Source organism: Cryptomeria japonica, chromosome 3 (assembly GCF_030272615.1).
Source record: "Cryptomeria japonica chromosome 3, Sugi_1.0, whole genome shotgun sequence".
NCBI lineage: Eukaryota > Viridiplantae > Streptophyta > Pinopsida > Cupressales > Cupressaceae > Cryptomeria > Cryptomeria japonica.
This window is the reverse complement of record NC_081407.1, coordinates 999,403,945-999,427,605: the sequence shown is the minus strand read 5'-3', so window position 1 is coordinate 999,427,605 and position 23,661 is coordinate 999,403,945. Positions and strand designations below refer to the sequence as shown.

General features: G+C 36.0%; 1 protein-coding gene across 1 annotated transcript in view; it reads left to right on the top strand.

Annotated features, from left to right (window-relative positions):
• The first annotated feature begins 18,803 nt into the window (after positions 1-18,803).
• Positions 18,804-23,661, top strand: part of LOC131077761 (uncharacterized) — a 29,480-nt gene continuing 24,622 nt past the window's right edge. Inside the window, exon 1 of the mRNA XM_058015310.2 lies at positions 18,804-19,223. Coding sequence (XP_057871293.2) covers positions 19,004-19,223 — 220 coding nt within the window. The 5' untranslated portion in view covers positions 18,804-19,003. The remainder of the gene's footprint in view (positions 19,224-23,661) is intronic.

Here is a 23,661-nt window from a genome sequence, read left to right as displayed (position 1 = left end):
ATTGGTTTGCCAATTGAGAGAAATTTGATGCTATTTGGGGTTTGCATTTTGGATCTTTCTATTGCAGGTTATTATTGAAGCTTGATGGATCAAATATGAGGTTATTGGATTGAGGAGGTCCAAGAAAGTCAGTTTTGCCTTTTGTTTCATTTGAATTGAACTTCGGAGGCCAAATCTAGAGGCATTTGAAGTTTGACGCTGCGGCAAAAAAATTCCAGAAATTATAATTTTGCAGGCAATTTTCAAATAGCGATATCTCACTCATCCGGACTTGTTTTTTTGAGCAATTTTTTTTGTTTTGGGGTAGAATTTCGTGATTTGTATAGTGGTGCAGAATTTTTCTGATTTTCAGATATAGGGTTTTCATAAATTGCGAAATCTCAATTTTTACAACTTTGGAGGCTTCGTTTGGGCTCATATGGACTCCTTTTCAGGTGCCGTTTTTTTTGAAAGTGCATATTTTTTCATCTAATTTCATAATCTGCCATCTGTTTGTAGTGATTTTAAGTAGAAATTGTACTTTCAATATTTGGCTATTTTTTGGCATATTTGGTACTTGCATTTTGCTTGGATCTCAGTTTAGATCACTAGTAGTATTTGTTGAAGTCTTTTACATCTCATTTTAAGAAGTTGTAAATTGAAATCAGAAGTCCACTTTGCCTTGTTTTGCAAGTGGCCCATTGTATATGCACTAAGTATAAAGTGCCAAAATCACCATTTGGGGGGATTTCATGATTGAGTATTTTGGGGGGGTGTCTTGTGTGATTGTGCCTCTCTCTATCTTGTGTTTTTCCATTTTGGCGCTATGGGTTCTCCTAAATTTCCACTTTTAACTCCTCATAATTATGCATCATGGAAAATTAAGGCATGGAGTAAACTAATGGAAAAAGGACTCATTCATTATATAAATGAAACTATTATAGCACCACCTGATCCTAAGGCTGATCCTAATGCTCAAATTGAATGGCTTACTAAGAATGCTATGGCACTTGGAACTCTTAGAAAGTATGTATCAGATGACCTCATTTTTCACATTGATAAGTGTACAACAATTAAAGAGGCTTGGGATATTTTTAAGAAATTGTATGGTCAAGTTGATGAGATTAAGGGCTACAAGCTTGATAGTGAACTCACAACTTTGGATCCTAAGGATTTTGATACAATCCAAGATTATGTCACAAAAGCAACTGAGCTAAGAGCAAAGCTAAAGGATTGTGGAATTGACAAAAAGGATGCTCAATTGGTTTATAACTTGTTGGACAAGCTTCCTTCAGAGTATGCAGCCTTTGTATCTAGCTTTCACACCCATAGGTTAGCTCAAGGTTCCTCATACACTTCTCCCTCATTTGATTCATTCATAGAGATGTTGATACTTGAGCAATCTAAGTTGACCACGATGGGGATTCTCAAATCTTCAAAGTCACAAGCTTTGGTGGCTAACAAAGAGAATCAAAGTAATCAAGGAAAAGGCAAGAATCAGAAGCAACCTAAGTCAAAACCACAACAAGATGGAGCACAATCTTCCTCTCCACAACAAGGTGATTCACCATTCTCACCTAAGAGGAAATCATATAAGGACAATTTGTTTTGTGGATATTGCAAGAAGTTTGGACATGATGAACATCATTGTTATAAGAAGGATATTGATGAGTTGAAGAATCTTCTTAAGAAGATCATAATCAACCTACCTTCTAGAATGTCTACATCGACTTCTTCTTCCAAGGATAAAGGAAAGACTCACTCTTTTGGGATAAGAAAAGGAAAATCTCTTTGTGCTACTACCAGTCATGATTCAGAGAGATGGCTTCTAGATTCAGGGGCTTCTCATCATATGGCATCTTCGCAGTCTATGTTCTCTACATTTGAGCCTTGCACCATGCCGCAGATTTTGATGGGCAATCATACATACATGGATGTGATTGGGAAAGGATCTATTGACATTGGGGATAACTCCTTCAATGATGTGTTGTGTGTACCCCACTTGACAAACAATCTCCTTTCTATCTATCAAATCACACATGGCGCAACTAAGAGAGTTGTGGAGTTCACACCTGAGTCAGTTTTCATTAGAGATTTGGAGACTAGAGCTATCATTGCGACTAGGGTGGTTGATCATGCATCTCGGTTATACTCCTTTTCAGATTTTGTTGATGATGATGATTTCACATTTGATGATTCTACACATGTTGATCACACTTCTTGTGATGGTTCAATTTTTTAGGAGAACTTTGGACACTTGAACATGGGGATTCTCACATGTGACCCCATTCTTGAGTCTTGTATTTCATCTCCTCATATTGATATCACATCACCTATTGCACCTGATGATGTGGATAGTGCAACAGTTTTGCCTACGTGTGATTCAGTGCAGCAGGATATTCATTGTCTTCCAGCTTCAGATTCATGGGATGATTACTTGATAGACATTGCAGGTTTATTTATGGAATCCTACATTGCAAATTTGGGAGACATCATTGATGACATTCATCTTCTCTTTGATGAAGGTGATCCTTCTTCGATTGTTGCGAGGGAACACTCTAACCCTCTTGTTCATTCTCTACATGATCATTCTTTCGAGATTGACATGATTGTGGATACTTATGTACAACAGTTGGAGGAGGTCTCTTTATTTTTTGAGGAGACATGTGAGTCTTTGGGACATGTTCTACATCCATCTCTACTAGATCTTAGAGTGCCTTTTTCAGGAGTGTGGCACAGTTTACCACCTTTGGAGGGGGTACCTTTCAGCATCGACATGGGGACACTTGAGCAGTTTTCAGAGATTCCTTTCATCATGAGTATTTTTTCTCCATCTTCCTTTCATGGTTGGGGAAACATTTTGGATCCACTTTTGGTTTTGTTTCTTCCTAAGGGGAGGAATGTTGTTCAACATTCATGGAGCAGTTTCTTCATTCATCTTCGATCTTCTATCATTGGTGCAGATTCCATATTGAGGGGGGGCTTCCTATTCTCTCTTCTTCTTCTCTCATATGGGGGGGACTTTTTCCTCACATGGGGTTTTGTCCTTCACATACTTCTATGAGAGTTCTTTGTATCTAGTTTTCATCTCTCTTTTGGGGGAGGGTTTTTTCCCATTGGGTTTTTCTCTCTTTCCCCACTTTGTGAGAGATTTCCTTGCATCAAGGTTTTCATGCATTTGCATTTGTACATGGGTACCTAACATGGCCTCGTAGCCGGGACCCATCTTGCATTGCTTAGTCGCATTGTAGACTTAAGTGCATTCCCCTAAGTTGCACTTAAGGGGGGGTGTTGGTGTAAATAATTATTCATCATGGATATTATTACACCTTACTTAAGTTTAGTTAGGAAATGCATTTCATAGTAGCTTGGGTATGAGACACTTGGGTGTTTGTGCCACATTGGGATAGTGTGTGTAGGAGAATTTCCACCTTTTATGGTGTGATCTTGTTGTTACACTCCACATTCAGTGGGTGATCCACCTCATGTGGAATATTATATTGTTTCTCCTACATACCCACACCTATTTCCTACCTACCCTTGTTTCTTATTGAGACACATGTCATGTTTGTGTGCTCACATATCCATATAGCCTTGCCTATATAAGGAGGCTCATATTGATTGTATGCTACAATCGCTTAATGATCCAGTTGATCATATTTTTCATCTTGATAGAATACAGTTTATTTCTATCATCTATTTTGTTCTCTCTTATTTGTGCTTTCCATTGCCTCTTGATCTTGGAAAAATCTCACATGGTATCAGAGTTGGTCCATGTCTCACAACTATCATGATATAAATACACTTGTTTCTAGGCTGTACATGGTCGTACCAGGCCTGGAAACAAGAGGAAAAACTTCCAAGATCACAAAACACGAGATTGAAAACAATGAAAATATGATACCAAAATGTTTCCAATGCTTTCCAATTCCTTCTCCAATTTTTACATACACTTATGAACGACCATTATAGAGGTTTTATAGCCTTTTCATCTTCACATAGAAGTTACAACTACCCAACTTCCTCTTATGACCATACAACTTCCCATTTTGGTCTTTTTACAACTTTTGAAAAGTTGCATTTTACAACTTTTACAACTTTTGACTCAAATGACTTTAAACCTTCAAAACATATTAGGATGGAATAATAATGTATTTTTGTCACCATTTTATCCCTCCAAGGATATTTTATACAAATTTTACCAAATGACTAATTCAAGACCTTATTAGAACAACTTGGACAACTCATTACAATGGGCTCTTTTAGCCTTACATATTGATTCATATTGACTCAAAATGACATTACAAATGAAAATGTAATTCAATATACTTATGAATTTATCTTTATCCTCTTATAGACTCCTTTTGTGCTTCTGTGTTAGGTGCTCCTACACTAGATGCCCTACAAGTATGCATGGTGGATGATTTTAAGAAATACTTTGTACACATCACATTTGAGCAGATTCCAAGGCTAGGCAATAGATCTTTTGATGCAATGGCCACCATTGCCTCGCTTCTACAAATTCCTAACATACATAATCATTATGAATTCCTGGTGGAGCAACTGTTTTCCCTCGCCTATGACAATTCGAAATGCCAAGTCATCTGTGCCCTAGATGGTTCTGATTCACCCCTATACAGAAAAATCTACACCTAGTTGAAAGACAATACCCTTCCACCAGACCTATCTTGTAACCAAAAATGAAGCTTTATACGACAAGCAACCCGCTATACCTTAATCGTTGATACGCTTTATCGCAAGGTCTTGATGGTACTCTTCTTCAATGCCTCGATTGTAATGAATCTGATTCTGCCTTACATGAGCTCCACGAAGGTATTTGTGGCATGCATTCAAGTGGTTCTACTCTTGCCAAGAAACTTCTAAGGATGGGATATTACTAGCTGACAATGAAGAAAAAGTCCTATCAGTTTGCTAGGAAATGCCCTAAGTGCCAAATTCATGGCAATCTCATACATGCACCGATGTAGGAGTTGCAACCATTCACCACATCATGGTCTTTCTGTCAATGGGGACTCGACCTAGAGGGAAAGATTTATCCTTCCTCATCAAATGGACACAAGTTTATCATTACAACCACTGAGTACTTTACAAAGTGGATTGAGGCAGTTCCTTTGACCACAGTTACCGACAAACAGATATCTTCCTTCATCTTGAACTACCTCATCTGTCTGTATGGCATTCCTAGCTCTATTATCAGGAATAATGGACGACCTTTGAAAAATCAGGATGTACTAGAACTTTGTGAGCGATTTCATATCCAACATCGCTTTTCAACACCATATTATCTACAAGGGAATGGTCAAGCAGAGGCCTCAAACAAAACAATTATGAAGATCCTCAAGAAGACAGTGAACGATGCTGGTAAAAATCGGCATGTCCATCTCAATCCTGCACTTTGGGCATACAGAACAAGTATCTGCGTACCCACAAGAGCTACACCATACTCATTAGTGTATGGATCAAAAGCTATCCTACCTATCGAGGTAGAGATTCCATCACTCTGGGTATCATTGAAAGGCCTTATTCCAGATGAAGAATATCGAGTCAACAGATTGCAAGAGCTCGAGCTACTAGATGAATACCGACAACATGACTTTGATCATCTCAAGACATATCAACAATGAATGTGTCGAAGCTACAATCACAAGGTCATACCAAGGGCCTTCAAAATTGGCGATATAGTACTAAAGGAAAACTCCCAGGATCAACAAGATCGAGAAAAGAAAGGGAAATTTGAACCTAATTGGTTTGGACCCTTTGTCATCATAACGACTTATGGATTGGGAGCATATCAGTTATCAACTTTAGAAGGGGACATGCCTGATGAGCCAACCAACAACATCCATCTGAAGAAATTCTACACTCGAGTCGTCCAATGCACGGAGCAAGCAAAAAAGCAAAAAAGCCAAAAAATAAATAAATAAAAAGTATAAAAAAAATCGTCAGTAGGGTGAAAACCTGGCAAATAGGCACCTTGTGGCACCAAAAAAATCCAAAAAATCAGGAAAAATACAAAAAAATGAGAAACAAATCAAAAAGTGCAATAAAAACAAGTGGTGAAGACCTGACAACAGACGTCATTTATGATAGAGTGGCTTCTCTATCTATTAGTACTCGTATCATATCTTTGGCTCCATCTGACCTAAACCAATAGCCATCGCAAAACACTTATGCATGCAACATTATCTCAGACATACTTACCATAGTCACTGCCCTTGATTATCTGAATCATATCCCACCATGGCTTGATGATCAGTGTGCATATCCATATTGAAGTAGTAATCGACAACAAAGGGGCAAAATATTGACTTCACTCGGGGCATTTCACCTTGAGGGTTTTAGACATCAAACCAAACACGTAGAAAGACAATAAGGATCAAAGCAACCAACAATGAACATAGAAACATGAGAACACAACCATCAAGGGTAGATATCAAGGACTTGAACTGATTTCCACTGAACAAGAGATCTATTTTGCAAGATGTTTTATTTGACAAGAATATATTTCAGATAGCATGCATGCTTACTTATGGTTGTTGGTTTTTTCTTGTCATATTTCCTAAGCGACTCAAGGATGTCTCAAAGACTCGAGAAGCAAGGAAGCAATGTGATGTTTTCTTTGTCTACTATTTGGGAGTGAAGCCTTCTACCATACAAATTTGTCTTATAACGTGATGGCGTAACATATCACTGAAGACATTTTAGATTTGTATTGGACAAAGGTTATCTCATGTCTATTTTACGTAAGCACACTCAGGCCATCTTGGTTCAATTATACCTAGACGCTTGTGTTGTCTTGCAATATCAAAATCCATGTAAGTTATACTCAAGTCATTATGGTTCAATTATACCATGACGCTTGTATCAACTTTCAACAAATCAAGGCTCGATGATAAAAAAAATAGGGAAGCACTGGCAATTCGATAAAAAAATAAATGACGACATTGAGAATGAGAATGCATATTAAGATAGCATTAGATGCATTAGCATTATCATTGTCATATCATATTCAGGTTGCATTGTCATTTTAATCTGCATTAAGGTGCATTATCATTATCATGTCATGTTAAGATTGCATTATTATTTTCATTATCATTTTAATTTGCATTAAGGTGCATTATCATTATCATATCATGTTACAATTGCATTAGATCACGTTATCATTACATTCCCATAGCGCATCTCATATCATGATTCCATCACATTTAGTTACATATACATCTTCATATCATTTTAGGAGTGCATTAGTGGCATTACATGTACATCTTATTTTCAAGAAACATCTCACATAGTCTCATATCATTTTCGTTTCACATCACATCATATCATATCCAAATCAAATTACATTAGATGCATCACCATTATCATCTCATATCAGAGTGCACTCACATACATGGACATTTCTATATCATTTCAAACGAACATTTTGCATATAGAAAGTACAAAAACATGTTAAACGCATATACATCCATGTACATACATACATTATAGTTAGCAGGATAATGAAAGGCATACATTCATCACACTGAAGCATATCACCTGCAAAACATATAGTTAGGCATGATAATCAAAACATCTTAAGCATATCACTTTCAAAACATATATATCATAACATCACATCATCGAACACATCACGTCCATAACATGCAGAGGCATATCTAATATCATATCATCCTGCACGTGTGTGACTCATGTTGATCCAAAGGAAAATCAAATATATAAGTCAGAACGAATCATCAATGAAACAATAACTGTCCAAAGTCCCTGGATATCATATCAATAACAAAGTGTATGAATCAAGCAACATCAACATCAAAGAGATCAATCAAAATAAAATAATGTACAAAGATACAATGATCTGTGTATAATCAACAAAAGGGTATATCATCATCATGGAGGAGGCTAAGAGTGTTTGCCTCTTGAATCCTATTGCATATCCCCAGATCCACTTGCACCTGCACCTGCACCACCACTAGGAGGATCCCTCCTAGGACCCATCACACCCTCACTGCGACCTCGTCTCTGGGAACCCCTGCACTAAGAACTGACAACATAACTAGGGGCACATCGATCTGGTGGCACAAAATGAAAGTATAGAGTCCTGTAATATGAAGCCTACTTTGTCTGATCAATAAGACTTCTGATGGTGTCCCCTGCAACACCTTGTGTGACTGCATGTTGCAAGGTTTGCACTATCTCCTCTACACGGCCTTGCTACTCTAACTTTGTGTCCCTCTCGGTGGTCAACTGTGTTACCTGTGCCTACAGTTGCGTAATTTGTCCCTGTGCCTGTACTAACTGAGTCTGGAGTCTTTGCACTAAGGACTATAATCTTGCTATTTGTGCCTGCTGCTGATGCGAGGGCACTGTGATTTGAACTGAGGGAGGTCATGGCACCTGAGGGACCTATGCTGCTGGTACTTGTGAAGTGATCGCCTGTCCTATGGCTGGAGGGGGCATATATAATCTCCTCCATCATATCAATGTCTAAACATCCTCCTCCTCCTCCTCCCCCTCCTCCTCATCAAAACCCATACTACCCAATACTATCCTCCCACCACCCAACTCCTCTGATTCTGTCTCCTCATCAGATCACTCATCAGAACTCTCCTCCTCACCTTCGCCTCCCACTGCTGTTATATCCTCTGCCTGTACAGGGCCTCTGCAACCGAGCATCCTCTGCCAACCACCACCCCTACCCCTCACCCTATCGGATCTTGCTCCGCCTCCTCTCCTATCTCCACCACCATCCCCACCACCATCCCTACCTCGACCCAACTATCCTTGGCCCCGACCCACTCCCCAATCTCCTCCTCGGCCTCTCATCACTCTCTCCACACCTCGGCCCCCTCGTCATCCTCCATCACCATCACCATCATCATCATCGTCATCAACCACCTCTAGTGGTGATATCAACTCTCCTGACCCTGTCAATCGTGGGAAACGATGGCTCGCAAAATATAGGGCATAATCTTGGTGCATGCTTGTATTAGTCACTTTATGCCTCATATCCCACACAATAAAAGGAAGAGAGTAGACCTTTGCATGAGTTGTAGCATAATCTAAGGGTGGCCCCCCACTCTGCTCTCTCCTTGTACACTCTCGTGTACAAGGTTGTCCCCTGTAGCATCGGTTGTGGCCAACCAAACTATCGATATACTCGTGATAAAAGGAACCTCTCTACCACATAGGGCATCCACCCAATCAAGTATCAGCTCTGTAACAAAATTGGGACCTTTATTGCATCCTCAGGCCAAGGCTCGCAATCCAAATATGGGTGCCAGACCACTGCATCCATGTCATCTAATATGCGCCTCCAATACTCCAGCTTCCCTATTATAGGTTGAGAAGCTACTTGTCTATACATATACAAATAAGGGTACCCAACTGGTTGAGATCTCTGCACAATGGGGCATGTAATGGCTGCATGCTCCCAAGCCCGAATCTGAAGCAATGTACACCCTACTACCAGACTGGATCCCCGATCCTTGTTATATAATATCTAATGTAGCTCATGATATAAGTGGTTCAAAACACATATACCCCATGCATAGTGGGTCCTCTCTCATACCATCCATCGAAGCACGCGGCCCCATCCAACTGACAATCCACGTGATCTCCTATCAAGCAGAAGGAAACCACCAACCAAACTAGCTAGAACTAATGGAAGAGGGGCGTATCTGTCTAATGTCTCCCCCATGGAGTATCCAACAATATGAGGATCACCAAAAATATCCCGTAGCGCATCAATCCCTCCAGTCTCCTCCACATCATAGACAACCATCTCACATGTGATTGGAATCCTCAAAATCCGATAGACATCCTTAGGAGTAACAATGATCTCTCATGTTGGCAAGTGAAAGGTATTATGCTCACTATGCCATCGCTTCGCTAAGGCCATCAACAATCCTCTGTTTTTTCGATAGGAAGGCATGAGAAATAGGTGAATTAGTCTACACGCCTCAAGCACTGCTCAATCATCATCTGTCAATCGACTGCGCATGGAGAGTGTCTTCGGGTATTGCTCCCAAAGCTGTATAATATCTAAGTTTGCCTATATCAACACACGAGTACCCTATCAGTTTCACTTATTTTAAGCAATCAAACATCTACTCTCAATCAACAAGGGGCACCTATCCAAGTGACGACAATCACAATATCACAAAAAGAATTCCAAATCAAACACTCTTGACAACTAGGTGAGTTTAACTTAACCTATCTATCAAAATCAAAGTCTCATATCGCAATCCAAGCATCATATTGAAAATCAATCAATCCAAGTCTCATATCACACTCAAAGAATCGTATCAAAAATCAATCAATCCAAGTCTCATATTGCAATCAAAGCATTATATCAAAAATAAATTAATCCAAGTCTCATATTGAAATCAAGCAACATATCGAAATCCAAGTTTCATATCGCAATCAAGCAACATATCGAAATCTAGTATCATATCACAATTAGTCACTCAAGGACACATATCAAGCATCATATCGACGACAAGTTTGACCCATATCGCATCAGGACCCATATCGACAATCGAACCATATCGACAATTGACCCATATCGATAATTGAACCATATTGACAATCGACCCATATCGATAATTGAACCATATCAAAATTTGACCCATATCGACAATCGAACCATATCGATAATTGACCCATATCAAAATTTGATCCATATTGATGATTGACCCATATCAAACTTTGACCCATATCGACCTATTGACCCATATCGACAATCAAGTTTGACTCATATCGATAATTAGTTTGACTCATATCGATCTTTGAAACATATCGACGCTTTACTCATATCGACAATCTAGACCTATACCACTGTGACCCATATCGAATTTAAACCATATCGACCTAACTCATATCAAACGACGACTCATATCGACTCTAGATTGACTTTTCAACACATTGACTCAATATCGATGCAATCGACGCCTATCCACACATCAAACAAGTGCAAAGCATCCTAACAATCCTAAAAATCAAATTTGCATGTGTCAAAATTTTCAAAAAACTTCAAATTGTTACGTATGCGCTAAAACAATCAACGTATGTGCTAAATCATATGCACTATACGATTCAACATATGCGCTAAGCTGTACAACAAATGCGCTATAGAAAACAACAGATGCGCTACGCTGTACGATGTATGCACCTCGAAACAAGGTGAATACGCTAAAAAAATTTAAAAATTAAAAAATGGAAAAACCTACCCATACGAGCAAAAAATTAAAAAAATTAGCCTAAAAATAAGAAAATCTAGCTAAAAAATTCAACAGGAAGGTTAGAAAATCGAACTTACTAGTGGGCCATACTCTGCTGGTCGCTGAAATCGCCGAACTCACTCAAATCAATGTTTGTGGTAGGGGGTCTCCATTTCTTCTCTCCTCTCCAAGCTCCAATCTCCAAATGCCAAGTGCACAAGTGAGGTAAAAATGAGCCCCTTGAGGGTTTATATAGCTCATGCTGACGCAGGCGATTGTGCTGCCTTGGTGGACGTGTGGGGCATGTACACACTATGCCCACATTAGCTCTTCACCATTTTTCAGTATTCTTCTTTAATAAAATTTATTGGCAAATAAAAATCGAAAAATTTTAAAAATGAAAAAATTCAAAAAATAATTTTTTTTTTCTTTCAAAAATTCAAAAATCGTCGTGCATCATGACACTACCTCAAAAAACGTATTTTTTCTCAATTCATCTCCTAAGGGGGCATATAGACATCAACTTCATAGCAATTCCATATCGACATTAGTTCTATCATCGAATCTCAAATTGAATCAATTTTTCATATCCAGGGCTTCATATCGACAATTTTGATGACAACGCCATATCAAGAATTTTGGCAACATATCGAGCGTTTTTCTTTGAATCAAATGTGGTAACATGTCGCTTCAAAGAGGGGCAAAATGTACGCACCTAAAACTTGCACAACTAATTAAATGAATTTTATTCGTTTAATCATCATTTAGTCATCTATTAATTAGGCTAAGATTTAATTAATATCCTTATTCTTCCAATCAACCTATTAAACAAATTAAAGATTTGATTAAAATTCATCTCTTCTAATCTAACTCATTAATTAGACTAAGGTTCGATTAAGTACTCTTTACCCACTTAATTGAATAAATCTTATTTATTTAATTAATAACCTTTTCCCTTTTAATTGAATCTGCATTAATGAGTTTGATTAAGTACTCTTCACCCACTTAATTGAATAAATCTCATTTATCTAATTAATAGCCTTTTCCCTTTTAATTAAATTTGCATTTGATTAAAAATCCCTTTGTATTTAAATAAATCATTATTTATTTGTAAATCCCCCTCCACTTGTATAATCCTACAAATGCAAGTTGCACCCCTTTTGGCTAAAATGAATCTTTTATTTTATCTAAAAATGCCTATTTTCCTCCACTTGCATTCTCCTACATTTCTCCTTAGCATGCTAATATTCTTCTAGAACCCCTCTAACCCCTCATTAACTAGCCTAATTCTTCTAATCATGTCACATCCCTAAATTTTGGGGAGTCACTTCTCCAAATTTGGGAAAAAGTCTTCAAAATGTGTTGAAGACTTTACCTTCTTCAACAAGTTAACTTGTTGAGTCTTCCAAACTTGTAAGGCTCTTACAAAAGCGTTGAAGGTTATCTACCTTCCAATAAGTTAACCTCCAAAGTCTTCAAAGAGCATTTAATGCCTCTTACAAGACATCATCCTAGCCCATGATGGTTGTCCCTTTGGCCATCCCTCAACTTTGCACAAGAGTTTACCTCCTGGACAATAGCATGCTCCCTTGGATAATGGTATTATCCAATGATGTCATCTCTTGAGGTTATCCCTAATGCTTACTCAACATCTAATGCTTGCTTAGCATCCTCTCAAGCTTCCACAAGGTGACATTTATCAACTCGGGATTGGATTGAATTCTCCTCATGGATTGATAACTTTCAATCCTAGCCCTTGTTAATATTGCTCAATCTTGGCCATCCATTTCTCTATCTTCTCTATAAATAGAGCCCATTTCTTCAATCAAGGATCCACTTTTATGCATCCATATTATAGTTGTTTTTGCAGGTTGTCAAGGAGCTCTCATTATGCCTCTCTCAAGCATTTGGGCCATCCTAATTGCATCATAGTTAGATTATATCATATTTTAGATCAATAATTTAGTTTAATTTCAAATCAATTCCATAGCATTCTCATCTTCATCTTAGCTTAATTACATTGCTTAATCTTTCAATTTGGAAATACACCTCCATCTTGCATATCATTTATCATATCAATAGTTTTTCATCTAATCACTAGGATCTTAGTTGCATCCATTTGGATTCTAGTTCATCATTTAAATCTCGTTCTTTAGGTTGTCATCTTAAAGATCAAGTGCTCTTCCAAGTGAGGGCCACCTTGAATCTTGAATATCCTTGGAGATAGAGGACAATGAGATGATTTTGAGAGTTTTTGATTAACTAATTTGTTTGATTGATTTTAATCTCTAATGCAATGTCCCATTGGTGTGTTTGTGTCTCTTTTGCAGGTACCACAATCTGAGTATACAATGTCAAATGAAATCACCACAATCTGTTCAAAACAACCCTCCACCCCACCTAATCTTTCATCTTCACACAACCCTAAGATCGCTTGATCCAAATTAGGTGAAGCCTCTATCTCTATAGAAATATTTGTCTATACCAGAGGCCTTTGAAGTTTCTCCCTTACTAAGAATGACTACCTCTGTATATGTTCCCATTGTTATATTCTCATAAAAGAAACTTTTCCATATTAAGATCATTATTACCCATTACAGGTTCACGACCCAACCCCGGCTCACGACTAATATTTATTACCTTCGTTTGAAAAATTTGCTCACAAACATTCCTCTCCTCTGCATTGTCCAACACAATCTCAGTAGCTCAATCCCCCCCTCCCAACAGGGCATTCAATTTATTGAAATTTTGGTCCTATTCTAGCTCCTTGCCTTTGAAAACTTTAATACAATCTTCGATTGCATGCCTTGTACCCTTGCACTTTTTATACTTCTCCACAATTTCTTCAACCTCTATTTGTTGGAATCAAACCTCTTTTGTAGTGCAAAGTTCAATAGCTTTAGGAAAAGGTGGGTGAGGTCTCTAATAAATACAATTTTTTCTAGATGTTAAAATCCTTCTTTTCAACCACCTCATCCACACAAATAAACCTTCCTAGCTTATTACCAATCACATTCAAGGTTTCAGGATCCCTATACTCATTTAGCAACTTATACAATTGGATCTAGACTAGAATTTCTTCTATATTAGCCTTTAACAGATCAAAATTTAGAGACTAGTCTTTGATGTAAAAACCCATACCTCCCATCATGAATGGACCATTATTAAGAATCCCTTATTTCTTAGAGGCATTTTTGCAAACAACTAGGTAAAACCCATTTGGGAGAGTTCAAAATAAAATGTTTCCCCTATTTCTTATCACACCATTTGTGGACTCTGGGAAAGGCCGACCACTCCCCACCCCACTTCACAAAAAAATCTCTCACCTTCAACATTTCAACTGCTCCTTTCCATTCCTTATTTTTAACGTGTAAAGATAAAATGCAGCTAGGAGAAGTGTCAATACTAACCTTTTTAATTTTTTTTCTATTCACCACTCCCTTTGGGCCTCTAAAATTTGTGCTCAATATCCTTGAAGCTACCAGGTGGGCCAATATTCATTCCCATGAAGCCCCTTTTGTCATGTAGATTTTGCCATCCACTTGCCTCTTAAACTATTTTTTTGAGAACTTCTTGGTTTGCCCACAGTTCACATCCTTCCAAGCCCTCCCTGGAGGATGCCAAGCTTTGTTTTGATAACCCAAACACCCCATTTGACCCACAGATACATGCTTAGTTTGGCCTCTATGAAACCCTAGCCATCCTCCTCGCGAAGCCTTGTGCACATACCTCTATTACCTAAAGATGAAGGTTGTAAAACTCAACCTCTACTCCAATGGTAGAGAAATATAAATCAAGGTAAATCTTGAAGGCATATGTTTTGAACGCTCTTTTTGCAGAAGACAAAAAAATAATTGTTACTTGTTTAGTCTTAGATAAAGTGAAGTTCTGAACATCATCATGTGGTTTGATCAAGACTACAACTATTTGACACTTGATAGATGAGATTGATTATGTTGGATGAAAACTAGATTGTACTTTCATATAGATGGCATTGCCTTCTGCAACTACTATAGGCGGAGCATATTATGGCAGTGGCTTGGAACCCAAAAAGCCAAAGTTGGAATTCAAGAAAAACTAATAAGAATTGGACCATGTTGTCGATGAAATCAAAGAGAATTTGGGAAACTATTGCAGTGATTATTTAATAGGGGTCAAATAAAAGATTGAAACGAAAAGGTGACAAGAACACTTTCAATTAAAATTTGTCTACTACGGGCCAAGCTAAGTTCTACCTTTGGGCTTCTAGATTTTCATAACAAACTAAGCATGTGGAGTTGCAAAAGAAGCAAGATGTGGTAAATAGAGGTCCTTTTTAAGCCATCCATAGGCCTAATATTAAGTCCTACTGCCATTACATACATGTGGTGGCCTTATACACGACCTAGATTGTGATAGGTAAATACATTCAAATTGTGTGAAAATGAACAAGTACAAGTTTCAAATAGGTCCATGCCCATCGTTCCTCTTATGGATCCCATGTCAACTTTACTCTCCATGTACAAAATAAAAATAGCACACAAAGAGGAGTCTATCTAACAGTGACTACATTCCTTTGATAATATCAAATATAAGAGATACCATGCACTAAATAACTTGCAAGGAATTCTTATCAGCCTCTACGATCCATGCACCCACCAATGTATACAGACTTCAAACACATGAATACAAGTTAAGGCTAAAGGTTGAGCAAGAGCATTGTCACATATTACAATCACATACACAAAATTAGGTGGCATGATGTACATTTGTTGATGCATGGCATGAAGTCCATGTGGAGAATGGTTGTGGAGGCATGCTAGCAATTAGGATAAATGGACAAGGTTGATCTATGTTTTGTGGCTGACTTTATATTAACCAACAATGTAATGACAAAATGCCAATTGTCGTGGATACCTTAGAGCTCGTCATACAATGTTTTTGAAATTGAATGACTGCTTATGCTAGTCGATTCTAAATTATAATAAAAGTGAAGTAAAATATTTGTAACTTGCACATGTAAGGGTCGCATAGCCTTTTTCTTGCTGTGTCAGTGACGATTGTGATCTAGGCATTGCTATTTTTATTTAATTATTTTTTTATTACAAAATTCAATTATTTTGGATCCTTGTGAAACCATAAATGTGAATGACTAAAATGTTTGAAATAAATTTCAAGACAACATATGTATCATCATTTGTATATAGTTGATATTAGTTACAGTGAAACTATAACTAATGGCATTAATATTTTTTATATAAAAATTTAATAGAATTTTTAAAAATAATTATTAGAAAATAATTGTAAGATTCATTTATAAAAGTTAATAAAGGTTTATTGCAATTCAAGTTCATTTTCAATGTTATTAGAGTAATATGTTAAAAATAACCTTGAAAGAATCTACAACCTATAAAGTTTAAGTGTTTAATATATCATACAATAAAATTAAAAATTATTCTAAAAAAAAAAAGTATACTTCCCGACAAAAGGTGAACTAAAATTGAATCTACACGATCTTTCTCATTTTTTACCTATTGCAAAGAGTGGAAATGAGAAGATAGAAAATACAAGGCAATCGTCAACGCCTTTCTTTGATTCTCACTTATTCCAAAAAAGGATTTAAAATATTTTAAAACTTTTTACTAGAGTGAACTACTTTTCTACAAACTTTTTTACGATATTATCATAGGTATAGATGCCATAAAAAGGGAGGCTATTATAAACTAGAAGGAAATGAATATAAAAAAATATCATGTATGGCATGGTGACCACAAGTTTGAGGCAAAAGTTAGTCATGATGAGGACGAGGGCACTAAAAACAAGATAGATGCAAGAAATTTAGTACAAAAGAAAAATGGGAGTTGTTATTACAAATGAGCCTTAATAGTGGTGGAAATATAAATGTCATTGAAATGCTTCATGGATGATTTTGAAAATATCAAAAAATAGAATGAATATATTGTACGGTCCCCATATTTATACAACATTACACAGTATTTTCTAAGAACAAAGAAGATGTCTCAACAAGAGGGCTGGTCCACATCAAACTTGAATGATCCATTATATATAATATCTCCCAAAAATAACTAACACTTATCATTATTAAAGAATAATATAATGATATGAATATCATATGATCATTTAAGGGATGAAATGTGTAGGAAAATCCTATCTAATTCATTGCATTAGGTATGTTATTAGGAGTTAGTATAACAAAACATCACTTTCTCCTTCTTGTTCCTCCTACAAGAATTGTTTTGCACTCAAGATATAGGCCTCAATCATATATTCAACCCTTAAGATTCTAATAAAAGAAATATATCATTAAAGGGATAGTCATTAACAATATTTTAGAAAGATATGAAACACACAAAATGCATCCTTGTTGATGAGATAAGCTTCATAGAGCCAACACTATTGCTAAAAATAGATAGTAGATTGCATGCAGTTTTTCCCTACTAACAAGACCTACTCTTCAATGACACATTTATTAGTATTGCAGGTGCCTTCACACACTACCACATGTTTTGGAAAAACCTATCCAAGCATCAACCTCAAATGCAAAATTCTTATAGCATCAGTTCATAATAATCATTATATTACAAACTTTTCTATGACACTCGAACTCAATTTATGCCATTACATTTAATTAACAAGTTCAATATGATCATCATATAGAATTAGAAGGGTGGGAGTGAAGATATTGAGTCAATTTACGCCCTTACATTTAATTATATGCAATGTGGCACTTGATAAACACTTGTCATTTTGTTAAGAAAATAAACACCCCTATGAGTGAACCCAAGTGAAACCCAAACCTCAAGTCATTAAAGTAAAAGAACAATTACTTCTTAGTGATTTAATTTTGAATAATAGATGATAGTTATGCTCTACTAAGCACTCCTATCCAATAATTATTCAAATATAGTTTTTTCAATTTGAAACATTATCTCATATTGTCATGCCAATAGACATTTTTTTTAAGATTATATAAAATACTTAGCTTCTTTATTGACCCTATGCCACTTTCAAATTTATAAGACATTTAATATAAATTAAAACCAATATTAGCATTGCACCTTTATTACAATCTTGGTGTAAAATTACCAAATTGTTAAAAAAAACAAAAAAACCACTAAAAACATGAAGCAAAATTCATAGAAAGAAATGATAGCTTGAAAATGAATCATAGAACTAAAGTTAATATTGTATTTTGAAATTACATACACAAAAATAATATTCTATAAATAAAATATTGTAAATTAAATACACATTAAATTGTATTTTATAACATCTTAATTTATATATAAATATCTTTAAAAATAAAAAATAAAAATCTGTCAACTTGCTGTTGAAACTTAAATTGGAAATATTTTTTTGCCATTTTCTATCCCGCACTTAGATTTACCATTTGATCCCGTGTTTTAAATAATTAAAAATTAAAATACAAAGATTTTTTTTTTCCAACTAATTATTAAATAGAGTCGATAGTAAATCTTGGGTGCTGGATAGACATTAAGGTGGAAAAAGGCTTTTGCCAAGAAGTACTTAATAGGGAAACCACGTGACATTAATGCATTGGACATGCAAGAACATCAAGCAATTCACACCAAGATCTTTTCAGTGTTTCAATTTGTTGCGTATCTCCATGTCTTCAGTTTGTCCAGAATATACTTTTCTAGTAACTTGGGAGGACTGTCGTGGCCTTGAGCCATGGAATAAAATGAAACTCTAAAATTTAAATTGGATTGGAATCAGATTTCGTGTGCAGCAGCAACAATCGGTAAGAGTAGACGGTAGCCATGCTTCAAGTTTTGGTGCCCTCTGCTTCTGCTTTGGGGCGCTCAAGGCCATTCAATATCTTCAGTCCCACCCTTCCAATTCTTCCAAGCCTAACAAACAGGGCTTCATTTAGATGCAGTCATAAAAGATTGAGATTAATCTCCCATGCCAGTAAAGAAGGTGGTGATGATATCGATCCTATAGATGAGCCTTCTAAAACCGATATACAGTGGTCTTCTGGTAATTTAATCAAACCTTCTCTTTTTTCCTCATGATAAAAGTCGTCCACTTTGTTTCTGGAATGTATTAATACAGTTTAGGGCTTAAGAGTTTAGCAAATTGATAATATTCTATCTTTACCATTCAGTCTAGCATGATGGGCGAAGAATGTAGCGGATTATTTGTCCATCACAATAAAATAAAATAGAAGACGTGTTGTAAAGATATGTGATCATTGTTAATCCTTGCTAATTTTAGGGTTTTCAGGGATATTTAAAAGCAGCTGTTTATTGTCTTGCTGCAAAATACTCTTTTTTTTGTGCCCTTTTTGAACTCAAACCTTGGAGGGATGTTTATCTTTCATTGCCAGATTATGATGTAAACGGAGTAAATTCAATTTATTTAAATTGAAAATTCGAAATTTTACTAAAACTATGTGTTTTTTTGACATTACTTCTCAATAAAGTAGTCTAAACTAGATTTTGTGAAGCAAAATGATGCAATTTCGAACATTTCAAGAACTGTTTTTTATGAGGTTTATGTAGTGCGAAACTCTACTGACGACGCAAAGTCGAACATTTCAGTAACTTTTTTGGGAGCGTTGCGCAGTGCGAAATTCCGTTATATGATGCAAAGTCGAACATTTCAATAACTTTTTTGGGAGGTTTATGCAGTGCGAAACTCTTATTGTTGATGACCAATTAATTTCGTAGTGCTTACCTGCATGGTAGAAATCATCTATAGATTTATTGCACGATGATTATTTTCTGTATCACACTCTCTTTTTAGAATGATAGAGTTCGCTTTAATGATATCTCCAGCCATGTTAGAACAGTTCGAGGAGGAGCTTAGAGGAAAAAAAAAAATGTAATTTCAATCGGGGAACAAACAATACGGAGCTTTTTTAAGGGCTCTTCCTAGCCTTTGCGCTTTATAGTGTTGAATCTTCTACCTTTTTTTCTGATTGCTTTTTTTTGTAGTTTGATTATATTGTTTCTTTCTAAGGGACACATTCTGGAAAGCTTAGACTTCACCATTTTCAGAGCTAACCATAACGTTACTGTTATGGGTTCTGACGATTATAACCTATCTCTAGTCAATCTTCTTTTATGATGTGTTGAGAAAATTATCTTCAATGCTAGAGTTTTCTTTGCAATTTTGATTCATTATATTTTCAGATTGGTTAAGGGAAAACTCCAAAAAATATCTTAAAGTCATTTATCATGCATGTAAAACGGAAAAGAGACAGGTACGGTTGGCATCCATTTAAAGACCTTTAAGCTTAGATAGATTATAAAGTATGTCATCTGGTGAGTGTATGCTGTAAATAGATGGAGGACTTTAGTTCTTCGACAACTGGAGTGTACGCATTGCCCTTGGAAGTTAGTTGACCTAAATTGAAGATTACGTCCTCTTGGGAAAGCTGTCTTCCTATCATCTGTATTACCTAAAATATCAATTTGATAAGAATTGTTGTCTGTTTTCAGATTTTCCAAAATTTTCAGCGTGATTTTTCCATGTTTCCAGACATTCCATATCCTTTTCAAAAGAATTTAAGAAAAAGGGACAGGTTTCAGGCATTAAAGTTCAAAGTTCAGATTTTTCAGTGGATTTTTTTATATTCTCATACATGGATTTTTTAGTTAGAGTACCGGGCTTCAACTAAAGTTTTTCTAGTAAATAATCTATTATTTTAATATCAGATTTTGGCTGCATTTATCTGTTCTTATTGTCTATTGTATCTGTTACCCCAACAACTCTGTTGCATTTATCAGTCCTCATCCATTGTTTTTTTCAGCCCCCGTCTGTTAGTTTCCAGCTATAAATGCAGCCTTTCTGTAAGTAAGAGAACAGAACTGTGATTTTTGTATCTTAGTAGATTTTAGATTTGATTTGTAATGTTGTTACTAGAGCCACTTTCTGCCTAATACCAACGATGGCTAATTTATGAATCATGTGAGTTGGATAAAAATGAAATGTAAAGTAGCATTCTGGGTGGAGGAAGCTGTAAGCAGTCTAATGGATAGGTTAAGGGATGCCAACAACCAGATGAAATATGGTATCGGGGCCATGAATAGAACCTTAATTGCCTAAGTACCATGTGAAACAAATAATGAAGAGATCAATGTGGCAATCAAGAAAATGACCTCTAGTAATCTTGAAAGAACAAAGGTAGGATGGCACCACCAATGGGAGAAAGAGAAGAATAATAGATAGTTGCAATAAGATCAAAAGGGAATTTACTTAAATCAATGTTTGATGCCTTCGCTCTTGTTATCAAGTTTGATATATCAAATGCCAATTTAAGCCTAAGGCTTGGATTGGAATAAAAACTTATAGCAGATTTTAATAAATTCTAGTTTGTCACTTTACACCTTTGTGGCACCAGATTGTGACTGGATGTAGATATGGTTAATTGAGTGCAAGATGAAGGCAGATGATGGTGGCGGAAGCACTTAGGAAAGGTTTGCAATTTTGTTGTTTCATAATTTTGAGGCCTATGTGGTTATACCTATGGAAATAATTTCTTGGCCATGAAAATATGAAGTACCAGAGCACAATTACATGTTATTCTAAAGAGTTTTGTTAAACAACTTTGTTGGTTGAAACTTGAAAGGATTTTTCTGTGATGGGTGATTACTATATATATTGGTTGAGTTGAGGAGTCCTTTGGCTGGTTTTTGAAGGTTTGGAAGTCCAGTATCTATTAGGAGGATGTCTATAGGAAGAAGCCTGGCCTAAAATTCTTGGGAGTAAAGTTTCAACAAATTTAACTTTTAAACTCTCCTCAACAGCAAAGGTAAATCTAAGGGTATTGGAAACACATATTTCTCTTTAGTTATAAAGCTGAACCATAAAAAATCAGGTCTTGGATTCTATTGTCCTTGCTGATTTGTGTTTAAAGTGGCTCTGTGACACTTGCAAAGAAACTGGGTAAGTGGGATACAATTTATAGAGTTTTCAAAAAGATTTATGTTTAAGGTTATAGGCTAAGGATGAGCTTAAGTGATTGGTTGCGATCAAGTGGAATCAACACTTGTGGATTAGCACTTTGTAATTGAAGAAGACCAAAATCAACAAGAAGTTTCACATTTTTCTTTTAATTCAGTGTTAGGTATAACTGAAATCATACCTTGAGCATAACATGCAACGTCAAAGGAAGAAAGTGGTGGCATTAATTAATTGGTAGTAGTGCTTAATTTTCTTGGTGCCAAGTTAGTGAGCTTTGTAGGTTTGAAACTGGAACCTCTTCCAAATTTTGGTGTTTCAATGGCCAATACCATGAAAAAGGGAACTAAAGTCAATTGGATACCTATCAATTTAACTTTGATTTTTATGTAGTTTCCACAGCAGGGGCTGGTCTAATCATATGAGTGCAATGGCTTATGATCTTGGGTGAGCTTTGTACACATTATAGTGAGTTACCTAGAATTGAGAAAGAATAGAAAATTATAGCTATTAGAGTTTTGCCTCTAGGCATATGTTTGACTATAATGCCATGAAGGTTTTCAATGTCAAAGTCAAAGTGCAACACCAACAAGACAACAAAATGTGCAATAAATGATTTTTGGGTTTATAGTTGTGTTTAGGAGTTGCCACATGGTTTTACACAATAGGAGACACAAATACGTGATTAAATTGGAACCAAGATATAAACTTGTAATTGTTCGTTGCATCTATACCCTAATCAGTTTAAGAATGAAAACTTAAAATCTGATCCGAAGCAATTATAGGAAGTAGAGAAACACATACACATTGATTTTTTGTTCTCTCTAACTCTTCTGATTTCCATCTAAAAAATGTGTTTATTTGCACCAAGATTTTTCATTTCTAACTTTGCTAAGAGTTGAGATTTTAATGTTGTAATTGAACTTTTGCGTTTACCAATAAACAACATATTGTCAACATATAAAGAAATAACAAGGACACAATCACTAAAACATAGTGATCAGTTTTAGAACGCTCAAATCCCAAACTCAACACATTCAACAAACTTTGATCTCAATCCTAGGATTTTAGAACTTATTCAATTTTCAAACCAAATTACTTTGACCTTTAACCCTGTAGTGCTTTGGCTATGTTATATAAATATCTTCCAAATCACCATGAAGGGATGTTGTTTTGACATCCATATGCTTATCATTTAAGTCATAAGCTGTAGCAATAGATGATAAGAATCTAATGGATGTTATTTTTGCACCATGAGAAAAAATCTCAGCTTAATCAACCTCTTCAACCTGCTAGTAACCTTTCATAACCAACAACGTTTGTATTTCTCAATATTGCCATCTGAACCAGTCTTGTTTTTTGAACATCCATTTGCATCCAGTATGTTTATGTCCTTCAGGAAATGGTACTAGGTCCCATGTATCATTATTTTCTAGTGCTGCTATTTTTTCATCCATGTCTATTTTCTTAGACTCTAGATCATTCATACCTAATGCCTCTTGTATAGATC